The sequence below is a fragment of the Hemiscyllium ocellatum genome, chromosome 2, assembly GCF_020745735.1.
Source record: "Hemiscyllium ocellatum isolate sHemOce1 chromosome 2, sHemOce1.pat.X.cur, whole genome shotgun sequence".
Classification (NCBI taxonomy): domain Eukaryota; kingdom Metazoa; phylum Chordata; class Chondrichthyes; order Orectolobiformes; family Hemiscylliidae; genus Hemiscyllium; species Hemiscyllium ocellatum.
Window position 1 is genome coordinate 44,930,088 of NC_083402.1, and position 25,200 is coordinate 44,955,287.

The window sequence follows — 25,200 nt, forward strand, 5'->3', positions numbered from 1 at the left end:
AATGTCAGCCTGCTGTTCGTTAGTTTTATTTTCTGTTGGTAGGCATTCAAATAGGGAATCCATGAAATCTTAATCTAACCTCTTCATGCTTTACTACTTATCTCTGAGTAAAACATTTCTGAAATATTACAGCTTGTTAATGTAGAAAAAGGGACCATCACCAGTTTAAGTAATTGTTTTTGTTTTTCCTACATTTTTCTAAATAAACTATGAATGATCAGCAAATTAAATCATGCAATAATCTTTAAGGTTAGAACCTTCACGGAAAGTTAGAATCCATTTCGATCAACGTGCTTTTGAATTTTGCTGTGCAACCTTTAAAGCCACCTTTTCATATGAAAAGGTGAGTGCTCTGATAGTGCTTGTTTTAGATAAATGTGAGGTACTGCATTTTGATAAGGCAAATCAGGGCAGGATTTAAACACTTGATGGTAAGGTCCTAGGGATTGTTGCCGAACAAAGAGACCTTGAGATGCAGGTTCATAGTTCCTTGTAAGCAGGGTCATAGTGAAGAAGGCACTGCCTTTATTAGTCATGTTTGGAGATCATGTAGGATTTTGGCTAGGCCACTTTGGAGTACTGTGATCAGTTCTAGTGTCTCTGCTGTAGGGAATGTGTGAAGCTTGAAAGGGTTCAGAAAACATTTATAAGGATGTTGCCAAGGTTGGAGGGAGAGGCTGAATAGACTGGGGCTATTTTCCCTGGAGTGTCGGAGGCTTAGATTTATAAAAATCATGAGGGACATGCACAGGGAGAATAGCTAGGGGAGGAGAGTCAAAACCAAGATGACTTAGATTTAAGATGAGAGGGGAAGGATTTAAAAGAGACCTAAGGGGAAACTCTTTCATGCAGAGGGTGTTGCATGTATGGAATGAGCTGCCAGAGGAAGTAGTGGAGACTGGTACAATAACAACTTTTAAAAGGAACCTGAATGGGTACATGAATAAAAAGGGTCTAGAATGAATTGGGCCAAATGCTGGTAAATAGGATTAGATCAGTTTAGGATATCTGGTTGGTATGGATGAGTTGGACTGAAGGTCTATTTCTGTGCTGTACATCTCTGTGACTCAATGATTCATGCCTGTTTTTAAAAATCAAAAGTCCACATATGACAGGTTACGGTAAAGCATCAGGAAAATAGAATCTGTTTGAGCTGAGTTCAAATGACCCTGCTGGCTTAGATTTGTCTCATGTGAATCATACTCTGACCCCTTTACCCTGACAGTAAAAACAGGATCTGTTAAAAATGAGACTGGAACTTCTGTTTTACTGCCATAGGCATAGAATAAGGCACACAGTCTCAATGAGGCAACAAAAATCAGGGCCCTAAGATTGAGTTTTCCCACAATTTGGCAATGTGTCAGATTCAGGGAGTTAATTGGAGGGTTTCCTTCCATGAACCCTAGTGACCTCTCCCACGCAATTTGCACTGCTCATCTTATTAAGTGTGCTCCATGCCTCCAAGGCATCACTCTCGTGCCAGCTTGCACATGGCAGCGGTGAGATGCTAGCTGGTGCTGGGACTTCTCAATGTTCACTCTGGATGCATCACATTTAAATCCTAGCTGTGCACTTCATTAAATACTGCCACCCTTGTCTGAAAACACTTCCCAAATTGGTGCAGTACCCATTATCTGGAGGAACACACAACAGTGTTGCTTGAAGGATAAGTGACGTTTCTCTGTGCGCTCATATTCACTTTAGCTCTGCCATCGCATCCACCTTTCACTGAGGCTCATGATTTATCACTCTCAATATTATATGTAACATTTTCCCTCAATGGTTCTCACACAAAAACCTCATTAAACAATTAATGCTTCCTATCTGACATGCTTGCAGGTCACTCATTCAGATACCTCACTACTTTTCCTGAGTGACAAAGGAATAGTCACCTGATTGACCACAATCCTCCTTGAATGTTCATTGCTGTAAAATATGACAACTGTCTAGCTAAAATGCTAAGGATAGTGGGAGGGCGGATTTTTCTGTAGTAATAACAGGCCTTCAGTTCCACAAGCAGAAGTACCTGTTGTTGAAACAGGTTAAAGACTGTGAGGATGTCCTCACTAACCAACACAGTAGGGCTGCATTGAAAACTTCTGAAGCTAGTAGGAAGATTGGGATGAAGGGAAACTGCTCTGTAGATCAAACATGAGCATGATTGTGGTCTTTCACCCGGTAGTCCCATCACATGGCTAGGAAGCCTGGGTTTGAGTCGTACCTCTTCCAGAGTTGTATCATAACATCCCTGGATGGTTTGATTAGAAAGTATCCTGGGAAAAGTCTGCAACATTGGGAATGGTTTGGGGCTTGTTCTTTCCATGATGAAAGCATTTGCCTTCCTTTGCTCTATAAAGTTTATTGTCTTACATGAAGCTTGAAGTATCATCCGTCATATGAAAACTACAAACTTCGACCCTAGCTACCTACATAATTAAATATTTTAAAATGATAAACAATAGAATTAGAGGAGAAAACTTGATTTTAGTTATGAGGGGAGACATATACAATGAATCTCTTGTGCACTTTGGTATTTCTGCAATCTTAGCACCTGAAATGTTGCATGTAATAATTTATCACTCGCATCATATCTTAGAAGTATATGAAAGACCATGGTTTCTGATTGTGTATTCTGTTTATAATATTTATCAGATAAATATCATCATAATTTTAAAAGTATATTTTAAAAATCAATCCTCCACAATGCCATCTGGCCTCAGTGGTGATGTCAAGTCTATGAAGTATTTTTTTTTAGAGGTGATAACATTTTCAAATATTAAATCACTACAGGAAGTGCCTGTCAGAGAGCATAGAAAGAGCCCTAATCCAAACCAGAGGAGAGTTAAGCAGTCTGTTATCAGCAGGTACATAAAAACTGCTCAGTTCCACCAGACGTAAATACTGTGAACAAGATGATGAGCTGTGAAAGCTTCTTGCATGCACCTTGTGTTAATAGATCCAAGACACAAATTGCAATAGTTAGGGAAAAAAAACAGATGGCAATGCTACTCTGATGCTACTGAGAATTTGTAGACTTGTACATGACTTGAAATACCCCACATTCCTAGGCATCGTGACCAGAACCCAGTCAATACTCACAGGACTTCACATGTCACCCCCATCAGTTCACTAAGATTGATTTGAAGTCTTTGGATTCCCCAATCTCTGTTGAGGAGGTCTACATAGAGATAAAAGATCTATAACTTGAGACATCCTCAGACACAAGATGTTCATCACTTAATCATAGTGAGCACTTTTAGGACTGAATATTGACTGTACTTATATGATTGAAAATAAAACTCGGCCTAAGGGATTGCAGCTACTGAAACAATAAGGAAATGGTACTTTCCAAACTTTTTGGCATTATCACTTGTTACTCTGTGGAATTATGTTTGCTGAATTACCTCCTGAAATTTTCTATAATAAAACGTGTAGTCCCTGAAGTTGACATTTCTTTCCAATAATCGTGTTTCACCTAATTTTTACTGACCTCCAAAAATAATTGATCAACTTGTAACAGCAATAATAATAATTGAACAATAACATCTACCTTCAAAGTCTAAACTTTACTGAAGATATTCAATGTCATGTCAGTCCTATTTCCCATCTACCAAAGCAATGAATTTTCAGAAATTTAGGATCACAAATAGTTTCAACTTAAGCATGAGAGAGATATTGTTAAACTGAAGCCACTTGCAGCTCATGGGATAGCATTTTTGCTTTTAACAGGTGGTGAAATCAATAAGGAAATCATATTTGTTTACCTTCAAATCTGCTGATATCTCAAGAATTTCAATTTAATGAAAAATTCCAACTTCTGTGTAGACCAATACTTTCAACGTAACATAGCAGACTTGTTGAACCCTACCTCATAGTTGAATTATACACTTAAGAATATTATTTTATGACTAGTTTACACAGTGTGGCCTTTGGTAAGGTGCTTTGACATGCAAATTTATATATATTTTGGGTAGCACTGATTGTTAGCAAAGCCAGGCATTCATAGCAAAGAAGATTGGCCTTTTCTTTAGCTGCTAAACTTTTAAATACTATTATGATTTTGAAAATGTCTGTGTAAATGCTTGCTGCACATAAAAGTTATATTTAGATTTGTTTTTGTCATAAGTTTAATTGATTCAGAGTATGTTATTTTACTTTTTACACTTAGGAAGTATGCCAGTTCCTTGCTACAGGATGTAATGACACAGGAGTTGCCTTTCTTTTCAGAGTGCAGCCGCAGCTCCCAGTCCAGTGCTAGGAAACATTCCCCCAGGAGACGGAATGCCAGTAGGCCCGGTACCACCGGGATTCTTTCAGGTAATAAGAGACTTAAGCAATAGGAAAAAGCTTTCAAATGGCTAAATGATTTCCAAATAAGAATGACATCTATGCTGAATCCCTCTAAATTATCAGTGAAAAATATAATACACTTGAAGCAGATGGTGGACTCTGAACAAGGATTACATATGTGAATTTAGATGGGTTTTTATAAAGTTTAAATTAAATCTCAACCACAGTGAATCATTCATCTCAAATTTGCTGACTATCACTCTATTATATGTATTTTTGTTTTTTAAGAAACTGTACTCTATTATTTGGTGACTTTAATGGTAGAATTTCTGATGCTACTACAGCAAACAACATATTTTCAAACCAGCATTCTGCTTTACTAGCCCTGTTAGTGCTGCCAGTTTGCATATGAGCACATCGATGAGATTACAAACAGGTAATCCTGCCCATTTGTAACTGAATCTCAGTGGAATAATGATGGGCATTAGTTGGCGTCTTGTTGGCATCTGTCACTGACTGAGCTGGAGTAAAAAAGCTAATACAAAAAACAATAAATGCAGAGGTTAATGAAGGCATTTAAAAAAAACAAGAAATTGCCCTGAGTGTTTGAACCATGTGACCAGGAAGGTTCCAACTTCAATCTCTGACGAACGCTGACTGACCGGAGCTTTTCACATTACAGCATTACCACTAAATTTAAAAGAAACATCAGTCTTGGTTCCCATTCCTTGTTATTATATAGTGACCCACATTAGGAGTGCAAATAAGGGCATTAGATGAGGATGAAATCACACTCAGCTATGTTCCCTCCCCTCTGATTAAAAAGCCTGTTGACATTGTACACTGTTGCATCAGCAATGCTTGTTTACTTGATGTATTAGACAGGTGCTGCCACCATGGAGCTGTATTCCAGTAAGGGCATCAGTCTTCAGAAGATGATGAAAGAAATCAGCCAAATATACACAACTGTGTTTTTCTGTGTAATGTAGCAGTAGAGTTTCCCTTTGTGCACCCAACAGTTTCAATGGTTCACTTGTTCTGTTTTGGATACCAGGCTTTATTAGTATAGGATGACTGGGATTCAGGTGGAAAGGAATATCCTGGGGAAACCCACTGTCCTAAGGTAACTATATCCTGTGTTGCTGGGCTGCCTTTAGGTATGGAGACAGATAAGTCTAAGGATGTGGGGTTGCAGGAGGGCTGAGAGGTTCTCCTGCTTTTCCTGCTTTACAGAACAAAATTAAATTTGCCTTCTGGACACCTCTTCAGATTACCTAAATTTGGCTTATAACAAGTTTTTGAAATCTCCACTACTGTTGAATGAAAGAAAATTTAAGGGATGAAGCATTTTCCGGAATAATAATCTCTGGAAACATACCTGGAATTCTTCATGAAACAAGCTAACATAACACAGCACATGTTCAGCTAGACATGGAATTGACATTTTTTTTTACATGAATCATCTTGAAAACTTTGCATCATGTTCTCTATTTTAAAAAATAAAACTCTATGCATAACTACACGAATGAAAGTCTATATTATATTTATTTGTTCATGGGATTTGCATCACTACTAGTCCAGCAATTATTGCCCATCCCTAATTTCCCAAAGGACAATTAAGAATCAGCCGAATTTCGATAGATCTGGAGGCGATGTAGGTCAGACCAGTTAAGGATGGCAGATTTCCTTCCCTAAAGAATACTAATGAAGAAGATGGATTGTTGCAGTGGTTACATGGTCACCATTAGGCTAACTTTTTTGCCCGCATGTTTTTAATTTAATTCAAATTCCAACATTTGCCATGATCTGATTTGAGCTCATATTCCCAGATTATTATTCTAGTGTTCTAGATTACTAATCCCAAGAAATTACCATGACGCCACTGCCTCCCCCATAAAAGAATAAGCAAAAATAAATTAAATAAAATTTTGGACTACAAACTTCTAACCATGAATTGATCCAAGGGAAATAGTCTTGGCACTATATTTACTAATGGTACAGAGATGCCATGTATGAAAGTTTGTAAATTATTGATCTTGGTTCTTTCTCAGCATTTCTTAATGCTCTTTCAGTTTCATCATCTGTTGTTTGTCTGGTTTATTAGCTGTCCAGAGTTTTGTGGCAGTAGTTAATACTTGTAGAAAACAATCCATTGAATACATTTTTTGTTCAGCAAAATCCAGTAGCATCCATTTCAATTATTCGTACTGATTATGCAGTGCTTTAATACAATGAATTTGTAAAGGAAAAGAAAGTTAGTTGCTAGCTAGAGCTTGGGTATTGCTGAAAAAGAGAGATGCTGTTGAGGCTTTTCACCTTGATTTCAATCACAACAGGAGGAGAGTGTTCTCTGATATATTCCGCGTTAAAGTGCCTCCAACCAATCAGAGTTTGAATTTAAACAAAGCTGAGAGATAATTATTATATTGTGCATTTTCCATAGCAGCAGCTTAACTGATCAGCACCGTACTCTCAGGCAGTATTAATTGATGCTCCCTATGATATTTGTTATTCTTGCAGCTGTCCTGATGAGACATGATGAAAAGCTTTGTGAGCATCTCTACTTTTTCAGCAATAGCTTGTATCATAAAAGACAAGTGGATTTTTAAAAATACTTTTGATAACAATAAGTAAAAAAGGAAAGGATAATGTACATTTTTACAATTAAAAATGTAAAGTGTACAACAAATTTCATTCAGGCTTAATGTATTATATAAATTTTAAAAAATCAGAATTTGACAGAAGACCTGTTTTATTTTCAACCTTAACATGGATTGTATTTATTGCAGGTCAGGATGACCTGCACTGAATAAGACATGCCCCAGGGTTTATACTAAGAGCTGTCCAAGTCAGCTCATGCACCAGAATATGCTAAATTATCTACCCACGCATGCGCTGACTCTTGATTTCCAGCTAAAGCCAGCAGGAGGTTCTTATTCAACACAGTCTGCTGTAAAAGGTCTTGTTTCATAGCCTGAGACATCTCCAAAGGATAAAAGCCAGATATTTTTCTCTGATGTGGAAATTAGATAAATTATTGTTATTTATACTTTTACAGTTGATGCTGTTCTGTAGATTTGCAGAGAAAGATAAATTGGGTACAGGTTGTACATGTGACTGTGATTTCTTTCACACCTCATCTTCAGAATCTTGTATCATCTTGAAATTCTGAAACCACAAGTAAGCATCACTAACTGCATTAACCACTTTTACCAATTCTCCTCTGGTTGTTTTTTATGGTCTTGTATTTGGTAATTATTAAAACAATAATTACACTTTGAAAATCTGCTATGAGCAGTCAATATAATCTTGACATATTTTAAAAAATTATCTTGTAAAATCGGTTAATATTTACATCCTCTGCTTCACATAGTAAAATGTAGATTTGTTTGTATCTGGCCCGGTATTAGCTTAGTGGAGTATTGTTGCCTCCTAGTGGAAGATGATCTTCCATTTAGTACACACACAAAAACTAATAAAATAGCTGATGTGATTGTGATGTTCAATTTAGTGTCATTATTTCTTTTAATCAAGTCAAGTAAATATCTTCAAACAATGTACATTGACTTTTTAAACTTTCTACATGTTGCTTATTTAATCAGAACTTTAGCAAACTATATTGGATATCAAATTCAATCTACTTAATGTTATAAATTAACATTTATATTTTGGCACCTCCTTGCCCATAAATGTTAGGGAAGGGTATATTTGATATATGACAGGCATCCATTTTGCCTACAGAACACAACAGTCATGTATACATGCTATTTGTGCAAGTACTTGCATGTAATGTTTTTGTTTGTTGTGTACTCATAAATATGTTTTGAATAGGAGTAACAATTATGATGCTCATGGTCATGTAGGATTGCTTCCCTTTGTTCAGGCACTTTGTATAAAGCATTATTTTCCAGCTAAATAGGTGGAAGAAAACTCATTACGAAGTGCAAAACCAGAATTTGCACGACTCAAAGTAACTGTGTTGTGAACTGGGGTAGTGTTAAACAATAAAGACAATTATAAACATTCAGTGGATGTAGACAGTCAAGTGTAATAGGTGGACAAGAAACAGAAGAAAGTTAAAGCAGAGGAGTGTGACATGATTCTTTAATGTAGGAAGAACAAGGAGGGACACTACAAAATGAAGGGCACAATTTTGAACAGAGTGCAGCAACAAAGGGACATGGAGCTATATGTGCATCGATGAGTTAAGGTGGCAGGGCCTGTAAAGAAAGTGGTTAATAAAAATATAGAGGATTCTGGACCTTAGAAACAAAAGGCACAAATATTATGATAAACCTGTATAAACCTTCATTTGTATTGCACTGTTTTCTGGTCATTGTACTTTGGGGAGAAGACATTAGAGAAATTGGATGGAAGATTCACATAAATTGTTTCAAGGATAAGCAAATTAATATTTGGTGAAACTGGTGCTATTCTCTTTTGGAAGAGAAGATTAAAAGAAGTAGAAGTTCAAAGACATTAGTGTTTTGATAGAGTAGATAGTGGGCAAATTTTGGGGAAGTGTCCAACATCGTAGGATGACTCATTTAAAGTAATTAGCTCAAGGAAGGAAGCAATGAGATACCTTTGCCCTGTAAGTGATTTGGGTGTTAAATACGCTGCTGGAGTGTAGTTTGGAGGCACATTAAATCAAGGCTTTCAAAAGAGAATTGGATAATGACCTAAAGAGAAAAGGACATCTGTGTGACTTTGAGGAAAGTGATCACAAATAAGACCATGTGAATTGCTTTTGCAGAGAGTCAACAGAGACAGATTGGCCTTCTCTGTTGGAACCAAGATTCTTTTATGGCAATAGTAAGAAAATGAATAAGAGTGATAGAGGATAACAAGTTAGAGGTTTCCCTCTTTATCTTTTGAGAAAATCCTAAATTTTGATTTAAATCTTTACTGACCATACAAGAGTAATCTAAATTTTTTCATTGTAATACTGTTTTATAAATTGATGCCCTCCCATTTTCTGAATGCAGAATGCAGGAACATCTGCAAGTCACTGAGTGCTGCATGCAATCTTGTATGTGATACCCTGTTTAACAAATACAGACAATAACCAGCATTTAATACAAAGAAAGAAAACAATTATTTTTATTCACTTTTCCTGCATGATCTATCCATTTCCAATCTTGTAGGAATATATGGTGATGGATTTTGAACAATGTGTATTGCAATCGTGATTAAAACTGAAAATGTGTTGCTGGAAATGCGCAGCAGGTCAGACAGCATCCAAGGAGCAGGAGAATCAACGTTTTGGGCATGAGCCCTTCTTCAGGAATGAGGAAGGTGTGCCAAGCAGGCTAAGATAAAAGGTAGGGAGGAGGCACTTGGGGGAGGGGCGTTGGAAATGTGATAGGTGGAAGGAGGTAAAGGTGAGGGTGATAGGCCAGAGTGGGGATGGGGGTAGAGAGGTCAGGAAGAAGATTGCAGGTTAGGAAGGTGGTGCTGAGTTCGAGGGTTGGGACTGAGACAAGGTGGGGGGAGGGGAAATGAGGAAACTGGAGAAATCTGAGTTCACCCCTTGTGGTTGGAGGGTTCCTAGGCGGAAGATGAGGTGCTCTTCCTCCAGCCGTCGTGTTGCTATGGTCTGGCGATGGAGGAGTCCAAGGACCTGCATGTCCTTGGTGGAGTGGGAGGGGGAGTTAGTGTTGATCCACGGTGTGGTTGGGTTGTTGGTCCGGGTGTCCCAGAGGTGTTCTCTGAAATGTTCCGCAAGTAGGCGGCCTGTCTCCCCAATATAGAGGAGGCCACATCGGGTGCAGCGGATACAGTAAATAATGTGTGTGGAGGTGCAGGTGAATTTGTGGCGGATATGGAAGGATCCCTTGGAACCTTGGAGGAAAGTAAGGGGGGAGGTGTGGTCGCAAGTTTTGCATTTTTTGCCGTTGCAGGGGAAGGTGCCGGGAGTGGAGGTTGGGTTGGTGAGAGGTGTGGACCTGACGAGGGAGTTACGGAGGGAGTGATCTTTTCGGAACGCTGATAGAGGAGGGGAGGGAAATATATCCCTGGTGGTGGGGTCCGTTTGGAGGTGGCGGAAATGACGACGGATGGTACGATGTATATGGAGTTTGGTAGGGTGGTAGGTGAGGACCAGTGTGGTTCTGTCCTGGTGGCGATTGGAGGGGCAGGGCTCAAGGGCGGAGGAGCGGGAAGTGGAGGAGTTGCGGTGGAGAGCATCGTCGATCACGTCTGGGGGGAAATTGCAGTCTTTGAAGAAGGAGGCCATGATTAAAAGTTCAGTAAAAAAAATAGAGTGAAAGTTAACTGAAAGGCCTTGGACTCTTTTGCTATGTCTGAAAGAATATGTATAGGCTTCCAGGTGTGAAATAATTGATAGCATCAACCTTAGATGGCTAGGTGCCATTTGATTGACAGGCCGATGGGCAAGCAAGAAAACTAGCTGCCAACTGAGTATGGAGCAATTGGGCATTTTGCAAAGAGCTTAAAAAGAGGATTGGTAGATGTCCTGACTAGAGTATATTGTATGATCACAAGAAATGTTACGCACTAAAAAATGTTTTTAACTCTGCATTGAATCAATATTGAGATATGATGAATGTTTCGCATTCCAAACTACTATCATTAAAAGTGGGGTTGACCATAATTTGATTATGTAAAATAGCAGGATAATGAAAACATGTAGCAATTGTTATCTGCTGCAATATGTGATTTAATTTGATTTATTTAAATGAACAGAAGTATATTTGGATCTTGCCATTTACATATTACCCCATTAAGCATTATTTTTGTTCCCTGTAAATTGTGGATTATTCCACAAATGAGAGAATGGTTTAGAAGACTTGGTTGTATCCCTTATTCCTATATGTAGCTTGGGGAATCATAATGGTTGGTCTGAGTGGGTTACCCTGGTAACCTAGCTGTGATCTGATACTGGCTATTTGAAAATCACCACACCCAGTGAAACCATAGCTGAAAAATGTGTTGCTGGAAAAGTGCAGCAGGTCAGGCAGCATCCAAAGAGCAGGAGAATCGACGTTTCGGGCATAAGCCCTTCTTCAGGAATGAGGGCTTAAGCCCGAAACGTCGATTCACCTGCTCCTTGGATGCTGCCTGACCTGCTACACTTTTCAGCAACACATTTTTCAGCTCTGATCTCCAGCATCTGCAGTCCTCACTTTCTCCCAGTGAAATCATGTCCTGTTATTTATTATGTATGACAGTGCCAATAAACTGCTTGTAATTACATGATAGTTTAATTCAGTTGAGAATAATTTTAGAGCAGCACACTCTCAATTCCTGCTCAACTGATGCTTAAGTTTAGACAAGTTGTCAAGTGAATCATTAAGCCTAAAGGCTTTGTCACTTCCACAAATTTGAATTGAAAAAGAGTCAAGTTTGGCTGGTGGACAATGAGAAGCTGATCAGTTGTCAGTGTGCTTCAAAGTAGATTCTTTTTCCCTTCTCCAAAGAATTGAAGAATAAAAGTTTCAGTGCCTCATACAACAATGATGATCACCATATTAGTGTTTCTACATTAGCTCTACTGCACTTAAATAGGAAACATTATGCGTTAGACATTTTTAGTGTGAAAGACCATTTTGAGCACTCATGATCTGTAGGTCTGTCATGAAGAATGTAGAATAACTCTGTATCACCAGTGGGCCATTGGTATCTAAACTTGTTTTCAAAATAATTTTATTGCGCAATGTTTCAGTGAGAGATTAGCCCCATAAATTAGGAACCATTTCGAAGGAAATTAAGGTGTGTTATAGCCAGCAATGAGAAATGATGCAAATTTCAGCAAATTTTATTTATCCTCTATTTCTGAATCACAATACGATCTGTTCACAACACCTGTGGGGCATATCTTTGTTTCCACAATTTATTTTAGGAATTTGATGAAATCATCTTTGGTTTCTACCCAATAACATATTTCTACCACAGTTCAGAAAAGCAGGAACACATACTGGCAGAGGTTTAGTTGTTTACTCAAATGTAACTTAACTGCTCAAGAATAAAAAGGTTTTATAAAAGGTACAACAAATTTTCAATTTGAGAAACTTTTGACATAGCTGGTCAATTTTGTTAAAGGTTGTGCTGCTGGCTAATTTATGTTTGCAATTATCTCTAGGGACCACCAGGTTCACAGCCCTCGCCACATGCACAGCCTCCACCACACAACCCCAGCAATCCCATGATGGGACCTCACAGCCAGGTAGGAAGACACAAGTAGCTAATCAGCACAAATAAACCAAGGTTATTTGAGCACAAGCTCTGATAGCACTTTTACTTGGTCTTATTGTTTGATAATTCATCACTACCAAACCTGTTTTGATTTGGCAATTTTTCTTTTCATTTGAAACATTGGTTTATGGTTATAGATCTTCATGTTTATGTTAGTTTGGTGAGAAATCCTCATTTTCTCACTGCCACAGACCTAAAGATTTCCTGCATGACATCATATATGTTATTCCAGGTTAGATTAGTATCTACACTGATTTAAGTATACCCTGTTGGCAGATAAATCAATTGTTTGATCTGTTGTTCAGTGCAAGTATTCTAACAAGTATGATTTTAATTCAGCATTAGCAAGTAATGTTTCTAAACATCAACACAGCCATTAGACATTGAGCTTTGGTGAAAATTAATGTTTTATAATTAGAAAATTATAATGAGTATGCTGGTATTTCAAAGCAACATTCAAAAAATGTCAAAACATTTTCAAAAAATGTCCACAACCTATTAGTTGTTCAATGAAGATGAAATCTGTGCCACTAGTAAACCCTTTACCATAACTAATTATTGTGGAAAAAGTGAACTTAACAGCATGCTGATCTTGAAAATGTTTACATTTCTTCAGTGAAACATTGGCAGCTTTTTACTTAGCTCTGCATTTACATAAAACATCCCTACCCACAACCAATTTATCGTTGATCTGAGAAAACAGTTGCCGGCTGTTTATTTGGTTTGAGTTTGATTATATCTGGTCCTAATCTTGGATGACCTTATAGTGCTGGTGGTAATTGGAAGCAAATGGAAATTGGTTATTTGAGGGTGTGCTGTGCTAAAACGTATTTTATCCATATTCCTGAAAAGTCCCTTTTAAAATATGTGATTTTTACAATTGTAAGTGTTGGTTCAAGTTTAACTATAATAGTTTTAAAAACATGGCTATCTTAAAGGTCTTTTCAACTGTATTTTAATGATGAATGTTCACTATGGAATAGCCCTTTATTTGATGTGCTAACATTTTTGTGTGTCTATTTTAAATTGAAGACTTAAGTAAAGGTACTTTCAGGAATAATATTGTCTATTTGACACTATTACAAATAAACATGCAAAGATGTATTCTCAACTACTGTTAGAATATCTATTACAGGATATGTATTATTTTAGACTGCTTTTTTCCCAATTAATGAAAAAACTAAAAACTTTGTGTATTTTTGATCAGCTGCCAGTTAGTTAAATTCATATGGAGAGGTTAAGCAGCCTAATTAATTTCTTAGTAAAACTGTCTGTTGCTTTTGCTATTTTTCTGGAACAGTACCATGTTAGCATTTGTGATTAAGTATCTAGAAATGGTAAATACTAAATATTTATGCATGAAAATATATTTGATACTGTGACAGAACATATTAGTGGGCCCTCTTGCTTGAAACTCCCCTTTTGCTTGCACTCACTCTTATGGTGCAGAGAGTAGGAAATAGAATGTACGCAGAATGGGAGTAATCAGTTTGAACTGGCATCTTGATACTCAACAAGCTTATTGATTTACCTTTCCTATTCACTTTTTCCAGTCATTAAGTATTTTAAAAATGCAGAGATACCTATCCAGGCAATGAGTATTAATGTTAATCTAGTACCATATTGTTACTACAATTCATGCAACGAAGTGTTACTCTTGGTTATACAGAAACAGTAAAACCTTGCCTGGAATGTTTTTGGCTATTTATATGCTGTTTGACCTATAGTTGCTGCTATTGGTTACAGGTTGGGGCATAACCATTTGTAAATCACCTTTAGTTGCATTTACTTTGCATATTGACTTGTTTGTGTTGTACAGTTTAAACCTGTAGATGACTCTTAAGTTTTTTTTTATTTTCAATTTGCACAGATTTATTTGCTGTTTTTTAAAACTCCAAACTGATGAAAAGAAAGTGTTTGACACTATATATTAATTAATTAATTAACATTAACTGCACCCCTTGCCAAGCTGTTCCAAGATGTTGGCATCGACTCAGCTATTTGGAAAATTGCCCAGGTATGTCCTGTAAACAAAAAGCAGCATAAATCCAACCCAGCCAGTTACAATCCCTTTAGTTTACTCTTGTCCATTAGCAAAGTGGTAGAAGGATTCATTGACAGTGATATCAAATGGCACTCATTCAGAAATAATCAGCTCACTGATACTCAGTTTGGTTTGTCAGAGTCACTGAGCTCCTTGACTCATTACAACCTTGTTTTAAACATGGGCAAAACAGCTAAACACAAGAGATAAGTTAAGAGTGACTGCTTTTGACATAAAAGCAATATTTGACCATTGTAGAATCAAGGAGCCCAAGCAAAACTGAAATCAACGGGAATTGAGGCAAACCTTGTCAATGCTTGAAGACATACTAAGCACAAGGCAACGTGGTTTTGACCATTGAAGATCAATGACTGAACTTCCTCAGTGTAATGTTCTGGGCATAAACATTCTCAGCTGCTTTAACAATGACTTTCCCTCCATCATAAGATCAGCAATGCAGGTTTTGCTGAGGATTGCACAATGTTCAATATATTTCCTGACTCCTCAGACACTGAAGCAGTCATGTGTCCACCTATTGCAACACCTGGGCAATATCCAAGCTTTGATTTGTAAAAAGTAACATTCAAGTCACAACTGTTATGCAATGGCCGTCTCCAATAAGAGAGAACCTAACCATCTACCAATGACATTCAATGGAATTAATATTGTTGAACCATCTCACAGCATTCTGGAGTTATCTCTGAAACATCAAAATCCATCTAAATACTGTGACCATTATGTTATGTCAAGCTCAGATTCTGCAGTGAACAACTCATTTTCTGCCTCCCCGAGGTCAGTTTGCTAACTAACAGGCACAAGCAAAAGTACTTTCTAGAAATGAGAAATGAATCTAAGATAAACCAACCATAACTAACCAAGGAAGTTAAGGAGAGTATTAAGATGAAATAAGAAATATGTAACAAGGTCAAAGTCAGTGATAGCCCCAAAGACTATAATAAATTCAGGATCCAGTAAAAGAAGACTTAAAAAATAATAAAGACAGAGAAAATAAACTACAAGGGCAAAATAATGAAGAGTATAAAAATTGACAATATGAGCGCTTTAAATATATAAAAAGGAAGAGAGAGGCCAAAGTGAACATGGGCTTCTTAGAAAACAAATCTGGGGAGATGGTTTTGGAACAAGGAAATAGTAGACAAGTTAAACACATGCCTCAGTCTTTCTGGTGGAAGACACTTTGAATATGCCATTAACATGAAAACCATGAGGGAGAAATTAAGTACCACCACCATGGTGGGAGATGTAGTACTAGAAAAGTCACTAGGATCAAGGCAGATAGGTTCCTGGTCATGATGGCTTGCATCCTAGAATCCAAAAAGAGGTAGCAGATACGTTGGTTGTAATTTTTCAAAAATCATTGGATTTTGTAATATAAATGACTTGGAGGAAACAAGTGAATGTGCTTAGCCAAATTTGTAGACCACACAAAAATAGGTGGAAAGGCAGGGTGTGAGAGGGATACACACAGTTTGCAAAGAGATGTTGGGTTAAGTAAGTGAAAAAAATGTTTACAAATGGAGGACACTGTGGGAAACTGTGAAGTTGTTCATTTTGGAAGAAAGAACAAAATAAGAATATTATTTAAAGTAGGAGAAAAACTGCTGAAAGATGCAACACAAAAGATTTGAGGGGTACTTGTGCATAAGCTACAGAAAGCTAATATGCAGATGCAGCAGGTGATCAGGAAGACTATTAGAATGTTGTCTTTATTTCAAGGGAGTTGGAGTATGAGAATAGAAAAGTCTTACTGCAACTGTACAAGGTGCTGATGAGACCACATCTGGAGTACTATGAGTAGTCTTGATTCCCTTATTTAAAGAAAGATATCATTTCATTGGAGACAGGGAACATTTTCTGCACTGGTATGGAGGGATCAACTTATGAGCAATGATGTATCAAGTTAGGACTCTCCTCGCTGGAGTTTAGAATAATAAAATGAGATCCAGATGCGCCGGTTTCTTCCCACAATCACTAAGGTGTACAGGTTACATGGATTGGCCATGCTGAGTTGTCCATAAGGTCCAGGAATGTATAGGGTTAGCCATGGGAAATTAGGGTTACAGAAATACAGTATAGGAAGTGGGTCTGAATGGGATGTTGCTCGGATGGTTGGTGTGGACTCAATGGGCCGAATGGCCTGCTTCGACACTAAGGATTCTGATTCACTTGATGCACCACCAGTGCACAGTGGCAGCGTGTTTGGCAGTACAATTTGGCTATAATGTTGCTGAAGAATGAGGCAACGTTATTATTCGAGAATCTTTACTTTTTGTTGACAATAGCGTGATTCCAGCAAGGATCGGTTCATGCACTTCATTTTGTGCATGCGCTAGTGTCCAAACTGTTCCAAGCATGCGTAACATTGGTGCCAGTCTTTGTGCCGTTCTGCACATGCGCTGGTGTCCGTGCCAAAATCTGTGCCATTCTGCGCATGCGCAATGTCAGCTGCTGACAGAGCAGCTTTTTGTGAGAGGTACCATACGAAGAGCAGCTTTCTTTCACTTTTTAAATGTACTCTGTTAAATTTACTTTTGTTTTGCTAATACATGTGATTTCAACCTTCATTCAGGCTGTGCATTAGACTTTTGGGTGATTTTTGAGCGATTGAGAGTGATACTTTTTTTTGCTGGTCTGCCCTGAAATTTACTTTTCCCATGGGCCCCATTATTTCTATTAAGCGATAGGAGAACTATCTGTATATACAAGATGCATTACAGCTACTCATGTCTTTGATGGCCTTTTCCAAACCCATCACTTCTACTAATTTGGACAAGACCAGCAAAAGAGCATAATTATCTGCAAGTTGCCTGTCAAACCACACAGTGTCCTAACTTGGAACTGTATTGTCATTCCTTCATTGTCACATACTTGAAAACCTCTAACACTTTATAAACAGACTTCCTTCTAGTTTTCTTTCCAGCTGCGTAAGCCTTCGATGTCCTTGCATGGTAGTGACTTCTGGAATCAGAAGTCAATACTGTCATCAACTGCAAAACCTTAAAGTAAAGGGAAGTTGCATACTAAAAACATTGTGAGTGAACAGACATTTGATAGATTTCTGCAGTTCAAGAAAGTGACTCACTACCAACCTCTCAAGGGCAAGTGGGGATGAGCAATAAATGCTGATTTATCCAGTGATGCCTACCTTCCATGAATGATATATATATTTTTTAAAAATTAGCTTCACAATAATTAAGAGGCTTGTTTCATATCAGTTTGACCTTATACAAGCAGTCTCTGATTTATGAACATTTGACTTGGGAACACTCATACTTATGAAAGATATACTATGTTAGTATTAATTTTCAAGATTCAACATGCAAACATTTGCTTAAACTTGCAAACAGTTATTTTATGCTGTACAATATTGTATTGCATTTTATTCTCTTCCGACTTGTGTACAAATAAACTTAAAAACTTAGGAATGGAGCCATGCAAAGCCCGGGGACTGTAGTGGTGCATATTGCATGTGCTTTCTGATACCTACTGTAGAAGAAAGGTATGTCCTACATCACAATGAGTGATGACCCTAATTCTGAACGAGAACATCCAGATTTCAGTTCACCCAGGACTTGATAGCTGAAGAAGGTACACTCAAAGTGTGCTCAGATAGATGTTTTTCTTAATCTGCAAATCCTTCCAACACATGCCATTGGTAGGTTGTTAAGAGTGGGAGAAAGCCATGGTCAGCCATATGACAGAAAGAAAGTTGGAACCTCTTACATTACTACCTAAAATCTCTAGACTAACACATATGGGCGTAAAAATAAGTGTTCCCATGTGCACTGTGGATTCAATGAGTGATCGATCATGCATCACCATTTGTGGGAGAAAATAATCTGGCCAGTGATCTTTTGAATGCAGTTGAGTAGTTGTGATGGATGTTAAGTAGATTTGAAAGAGTGGCCTTTTTCTCTTGCGAAGATCGTTTTTACAGCAAGACCATGTAACAGTAGAAAGTGAAATGGATTTGGATGCTTACAAATAAATATGATATAAAAGTTGAATTATTTTTGTTAAAAAGCACTTTTTTTTTTCATTTATTTATCTGTTGCAGCCTTTCATGTCACCTCGTTATCCAGGAGGCCCCAGGCCGCCACTCAGAATACCTAACCAGGTAAAATTATATTTGTCGTGCATTATATCAAGAAACTTCACTTTATGAAGCCTTAAACTCACTGCTGTTTGCTGTGTTGAAACACTTATAATAGTTATATTTTAGTTCTTTGGTTAGACTACAGTTTCAAAAAACAACATAAAAATACAGTACATTATGTTACTAAATTTCAACATATAATTATTTTAATCTTGACATTTCACATACTTAAGATTAAGAAATGTAGCCTTCTGTTTTCAGTAGCCATTCTAATTGTTGATGAAGATAAATAGAAAATGATATTTGCGATAATATTCCTCCCTCTCATTCAATGCCTGATTAAGGGGCACAGCATTGAAAAGAGGAACTGGTGGGAGGACATTGTTTTGACTACTCACCCTTCAATCCCACCCTGCGACTCCTTTCTGCCATTACTGACGTGTACCTCGGCCTGTCTTTGAGTAGATGTAGTACCAGCAGCAACCATACAAAGGAAGATTGTTGTCTTTGTTGGATATTAATCATCTCAGCTGAGGGAATCATGCAGGGGTTCCTCAGGGTACAGAATAATCGTCAGCTGCTTCGTTGATGACATTCCCTCCATCATAAGGTCAGAAGTGGAGGTGTTCACCGATGATTGCATGATGTTCAAAACAATTTCAAGTCTTCAAATGTTAAAAGTAGCCTGTATCAAAAACAGAAAGACGTGACCAACATCCAGCCAGGCTTGGACTGACAAGTAACAAGTAATTTTTGTCGTCTAGATATAGGCAATGACAAAGTCCAATAAGACAGAAACCTAACATCTCCTTTCAACATTAAGTAGCACTACAATCACTGAATCCCTCAGTACCAACATACTTGGTGTTTACCATTCTGAATTGGAAGCTGAATTGGACCAGCCACTTAAATACCATGGCTACTAGAGCAGATCAGAGGTTAGGAGTTTTTCAGTAATTAGCTCACCTCATATCTCTCCAGTGCCTATCCATTGTCTACAAGGCTCAAGTCAGGACTGTGAGAATACTGTTCTCTTTCCTGGATGAGTGCAGCTCATGAGAAGTTCACTACCTCTGGACAATGCAGATTCCTTCAGAAGTATCTCCACCACCATTCAACATTCACTTCCTTCATTATCTGGAATTCCTTCTTCCTGAGATGCTGCCTGGCCTGCTGTGCTTTGACCAGCAACACATTTTCAGCTGTGATCTCCAGCATCTGCAGACCTCATTTTTTACTTCATTATCTGGATACACTGCAACAACATCTAAGGTTCCTTGCATGCCTTCTGGATCTCTACCACCTAGAAGTATACGGTTAGCTCTTGCTTGGGACCACCTACTTGCAAGTTGCCCTGCAGGCCACATGATATCCTGACTTGAAAATATATCTCCGGTTATGGATCAAATTCTGCAGTTCTATTCCAAATGACATCTATATCCGAGGACTGAAGCAATTCCACATTTCAGCTCACCACCATCTCAAAGATAATTAAGGATGAATATTGAGTGTTGGTCAAGCCAGCAGTGCCCAAATCCCTTGAATGAAAGAAAATATGTGTAAAATGACCAAATGTTTGTTTAAGGAGCTATGTTTTAAACAGCATCTCAAAGGTGGAAAGAGAAAAAGAGATGCAGACCAGCTTAGGGAGGGAATTTAAGGCTTTAGGCAATAGACAACTGAAAGCTGTGATGAATAAAATCAGTCCTATGCAAGAGGCGAGAATTGGAGGATCTCCGAGATCTTTGCGGATTGCCAGGCTGCAGGAGATTATGGATATATGAGTGGGCCATGGAGTGATTCAGAAGCAATGATTGAAAATTTTAAAATGAAGTTATTGTTCAACTAGGGGTCAGTGTAGATCTGCTAAATGAGACATGAACAGGGATTTGGTGGAATTTAGAAGTTGGTAGCAAGGTTTTGGATGATTTCAAACTTCGATGTTAGCAATGCTGCAAAGCCAATCCTGCATTGGGCCATTATTATGTAAATTTATTTCCCTCCCTCGGAAGAGCAAGCTTTTTCCGGAAAATTTCTGGGGAGTGAGAATGCTTCTTGTGCCTATCTCAAATTGCGTCTTCAATTTTCCCAGCCCCACTGACTTTGCGCCTATCATTATAGGATCAGGGAAATTGAGCCCTATTTTTAGTTGGACAAAATTTCTGCCCATCTAGTGCCAAATGTCATTCAGGCAGTCTGATATTTTTTAAATATAGGACATGATATTGAAAATGCTGCAATTCCTTCGTATTTATGGAGTACTAGAAATTGGATACAAAGGTTTTGCAAATGTTTTTCCTACTTTTACTATGTGACTTCAATGAAAATAAAAAAGTGATAAAGAATTAATTTCTTAATAGACCGTGTGAACTTCTTGCACTATTCTGCTACATGGTGGTTCTGATTTATGAACATCCAACTTACCAATGCTCACTTATGCAATGGTGTAATTTTAAAGATTCGACATATGAACAGTTCCTGTACTGATGAATGGCTCCTTTATATTATGCTGCATTGTGTTCCAATCTGTGTACAAATCCACTTGTGCATGGACTTCAGAACCCGGGAACTACCTATATTTCAGTACAATCCTTTTTTGCAGGGCCTTCATTTAAATTTATAAATAAACCTCTGCAAACAATCATGCCAATCCATAACATTTCAGAACTTGAGGCAATGATTGGTATATAACTTGCTGGCTAGAAGACCTGTGAAACTAGGTAGAACTTATTTCATATTCAGCCAGGATTAAGAAAAAATCAGTGTTCCCCCAGTCTATGTCACTTTCTTGATCAGTGAGTTATGTTCCGATGTCCCCTTTTATGCTTACTGACTGTTTACGAATTTATGTTGCAGAGATGCTATGCAATTGGCAAAGTTGTAAAATGCCAACATCACATAGTCATTGTTATGAATGTAAAGTAACTGTGCTGAAACATGATGAGAATTCACATGTAAAATATGCAGGCTCTGTTCACCAAACTGCAAAGAATTCTCTATAACATGGCAAAGCACTGATTTCAAGCAGCCAGGGATGGACATGCGATAGTGCTGGCTTGCCAGAGGATTAGAAATCGAAGACGACAGTGTCTTTGAAGATTAATGGCAGTGCTGCCTTTGCCTTACTCTGCAGCTGTAGGTCCAGTTTGAAGAGGCAGCTCAATCCTGTAACCTCTTTGCGGAAACATGGCCATGGGCACTTTTAAGCTATGTTTCAAACAGGAAGAAAGCTGTTTGAGTACTCCCCATTTGAGAATATACAAATTAAGAGCAGTAGTAAGCCATTCAGCCCCTTCAACCCACTTCGCCATTCACAAATCATGGCTATCTAATTGTGGCCTGACTCCACGTTTCTGCTTACCTCTGAAACCTTAATGTGAACAGTGTCATATTCCAACCCCAGACGAAATGCAAGTGGAATCCCCGTTAGGTGGTGTGTGTGACATATACACGGAGGCCTTTCAAAACCACAATTCTCCGTCTAAAGATCCAGCACTTTTCATTTGAAAGAACTTCAATCAACTTATCTGTTGACACAGTATTTCCCTTAACTCTACAGCAATAAAAACCAAAGTCAAATGCCCATCATCTGCAAGTTAGATGGTACAACCTTGGAGGTGGTTTGATTACAGGGGTGAACCCTGAACAACATTGAACTCTGCATGTTTAAGCATGGACGTTAATAAGACCAGTGAAAATTAAATGGGGTACTAAGTCAGTATGGAATATTTGAGTATTAAGTCAGTATGAAAAGATTTCAACTTTTATCAACTCTGCATTTTTCTGGCCCGTACATGGGACACCTACACTACCGCCCTGCAAAGCATGGTGTTCAGAGTGGCTATGTTACAGGTCATCAGAGAGATACCCTGACAATTTTGTATCACCCTGGTCCTGGAGTATCGATGCTATCAAAGTCAAAGTTGTTGCCTTTTATTCCTGACTTGCACACTTTGGACATTTTGTCAAAGTAAATACCATCTCCAAAAGTGTTTCTCTGCCATCTACTTTCTTAATGTCCCCAGTGCACAATAATACAGTGATACTGTAATTGTGCACATTGGCTACACTTGAGCTTGATTTAACTGCCTTTTGCCATTTTTAATTCTCTTCTGGAGTTGCCTTTTAAAGGCTATTCAGTAGGTGCTCCATTTTTTTTTATGTCTTTGCTGATCTTAACTAGGTTGCAAGAAGTATCAAAGAAACTCAAATATACATTTTATACAATGACTTCTTGCTTACAGAATATTAGATTTGTACAGTAATCCCATGTTCCAGGTGCTAGATTTTTAGGTGGGTTATAGACTGGAGGTGAGATGACAACGCTGTAGAATTGCTGAGGCTGTGCTCAGCAGGTAGATTTGAGTTTAATACATGTACAGGCTACAGTTGTATGTATGTAATTAACCAAAGATTAAAGAGTAATTAAAACTAAGTCTAAAATTTCATACACAATGATTTTACTTGAATCAAAAATCACACCTCAGAATTAAAATAAATGCGTTTTTAGATACAAACATACAAACAAACACATGAAATGGAGTGGGCCATTCAGTCACTCAAGTCTGCTCTGACATTCAATAAGATCATATTGATATGATTGGAACCTTGAATCCACATTTCCAACTACACATGATAACCCATCAATCTCCTTAATTAACAATAATCTATCTACCCTTCCTTTAAAAAAAAATCCAAAGATTTGACTTCTACCATCTCTTCTGGAAGTTAGTTCCTGTCATTGAAAACACCAAAGGAGAAAAGCCCTTCAGCCGATCATGTCCATGCCAGTCAAAAACAACCACCGAGCCCTTCTAATCCTATTTTACAGCACTTGGCCCATCGCGTTGTATGCCTTGGCAGAACAAATGCACACCTAAACACTTGTTGAATGTTATGAGAGTTTTTCTGCCTCTATCACACTTAAAGACAGTGAGTTACAGATTTCCATCATCCTCTGGATGAAAAAGCTTTTCCTCACATCTTTCAACTTTCTGCACCTAATCATAAATCCCCTGGTCCCTTCATCAAGGGGAAAGGTTTCTTTTGTTTACCCTCTCTGTGCCCCTCAATTTTAGACGTTTCAATCATGTCCCCTCTTAATCTCCTCTGCTCTAAGGAAAACAAACTCAATTTGTCCAGACACTCTTCATAACGGAAACATTCCAGTCCAGACAACATCCTGGTAAATCACCTCTGCATCCTCTCCGTTGCACTCTCATGCCTACTACAATATAGATTCTTGCACACATTACGCTAGCTATGGCCTAACCAAATTTTTATACAATTCTAGCATAACCACCCTGTTCAAGTTCTCTACAGAGTTCTGAGGAAAGGTCACCAAATCTGAAACATTAATTCTGATTTCTTTTCACAGATGCTGCCAGACCAGCTGAGCTTTTCCAGCAACTTGTGTTTTTGTTTCTTCCTGTTCTTAAACTCTGTACCTCAACTAATAAAGTCAAGAATACCATAAGCGTTCTTAACCACTTCATCCACCAACCCTCTTACCTTAAGGAACTAGTTTACATGCAGTCCAAGGTCTTTCTGATCCTGTGTACTTCCCAGGCTTCTATTGTTCATGTATTCCCTTACCTTGTTTATTCTCCCATCTGCATCACTTGACATTTATCTGTTTTTGGATCCGTGGTGCTGGAAGAGCACAGCAGTTCAGGCAGCATCCAATGAGCAGCGAAATCGACGTTTCTATTTATCTGGTTTTGTTGTCTAATCTCTTTTTTTTAAATGAGCAAACTCTGATCTTCAAACAGTGTCCATAGTTCTAAATTCTCCAGGAGAGTAAACATCCTCTCTGCAGTTTTCCCTGTCACCACTCCTCAGGATATTATATGGTTCAGTCAATTAATTGGTAAAGTGTGTTTCTTCCTTTTTTATACCCCATTGCTGACAGTCACTTGGAGGAGTCCCAGGAACACAACCATTGCTGCCCAGTGGGATAGATCCAACGCGGCAGCAAGGTAAGTACCTTGCTCAATTCTATAACATCTTTCAGACATTCTTATCAGTGGTTTGATGAGGTACTTTATTATTTGAAAATAGTTCTAGCATTTTGTGTTGGCCTTTTAGTATCCAAAAATCTACTCTTATGTGGATAATGCAGTACTAGACATTTACAGAAAACATTAATCACAGTATTTGCAAAACATGTTACCTGTAATTTGTAAGATACATAACAAATTACACCTTTAACAATGCTATCTTATAATGCAAGTACAAGTGACAGAAAATATCACCTAGACAATGCAATTTTAAGCTGAAACCACTTAGATATATATTCATGATTCGGAGATGTCGGTGTTGGACTGGGGTGTACACAGTTAAAAATCACACAACACCATGGGGCGGCACAGTGGTTAGCACTGCTGCCTCACAGCGCCAGAGACCCGGCTTCAGTTCCCGCCTCAGGCGACTGACTGTGTGGAGTTTGCACGTTCTCCCCGTGTCTGCGTGGGTTTCCTCCGTGTGCTCCGGTTTCCTCCCACAGTCCAAAGATGTGCGGGTCAGGTGAATT

General features: G+C 38.2%; 1 protein-coding gene across 1 annotated transcript in view; it reads left to right on the plus strand.

Annotated features, from left to right (window-relative positions):
* LOC132823016 (single-stranded DNA-binding protein 2) overlaps nucleotides 1-25,200 on the plus strand; it is a 374,063-nt gene that overhangs the window by 279,176 nt on the left and 69,687 nt on the right. The window contains exons 5-8 of the mRNA XM_060836550.1: nucleotides 4,228-4,317; nucleotides 12,395-12,478; nucleotides 18,630-18,689; nucleotides 24,580-24,646. Of these exons, the coding sequence (XP_060692533.1) occupies nucleotides 4,228-4,317; nucleotides 12,395-12,478; nucleotides 18,630-18,689; nucleotides 24,580-24,646 (301 nt within the window). The remainder of the gene's footprint in view (nucleotides 1-4,227; nucleotides 4,318-12,394; nucleotides 12,479-18,629; nucleotides 18,690-24,579; nucleotides 24,647-25,200) is intronic.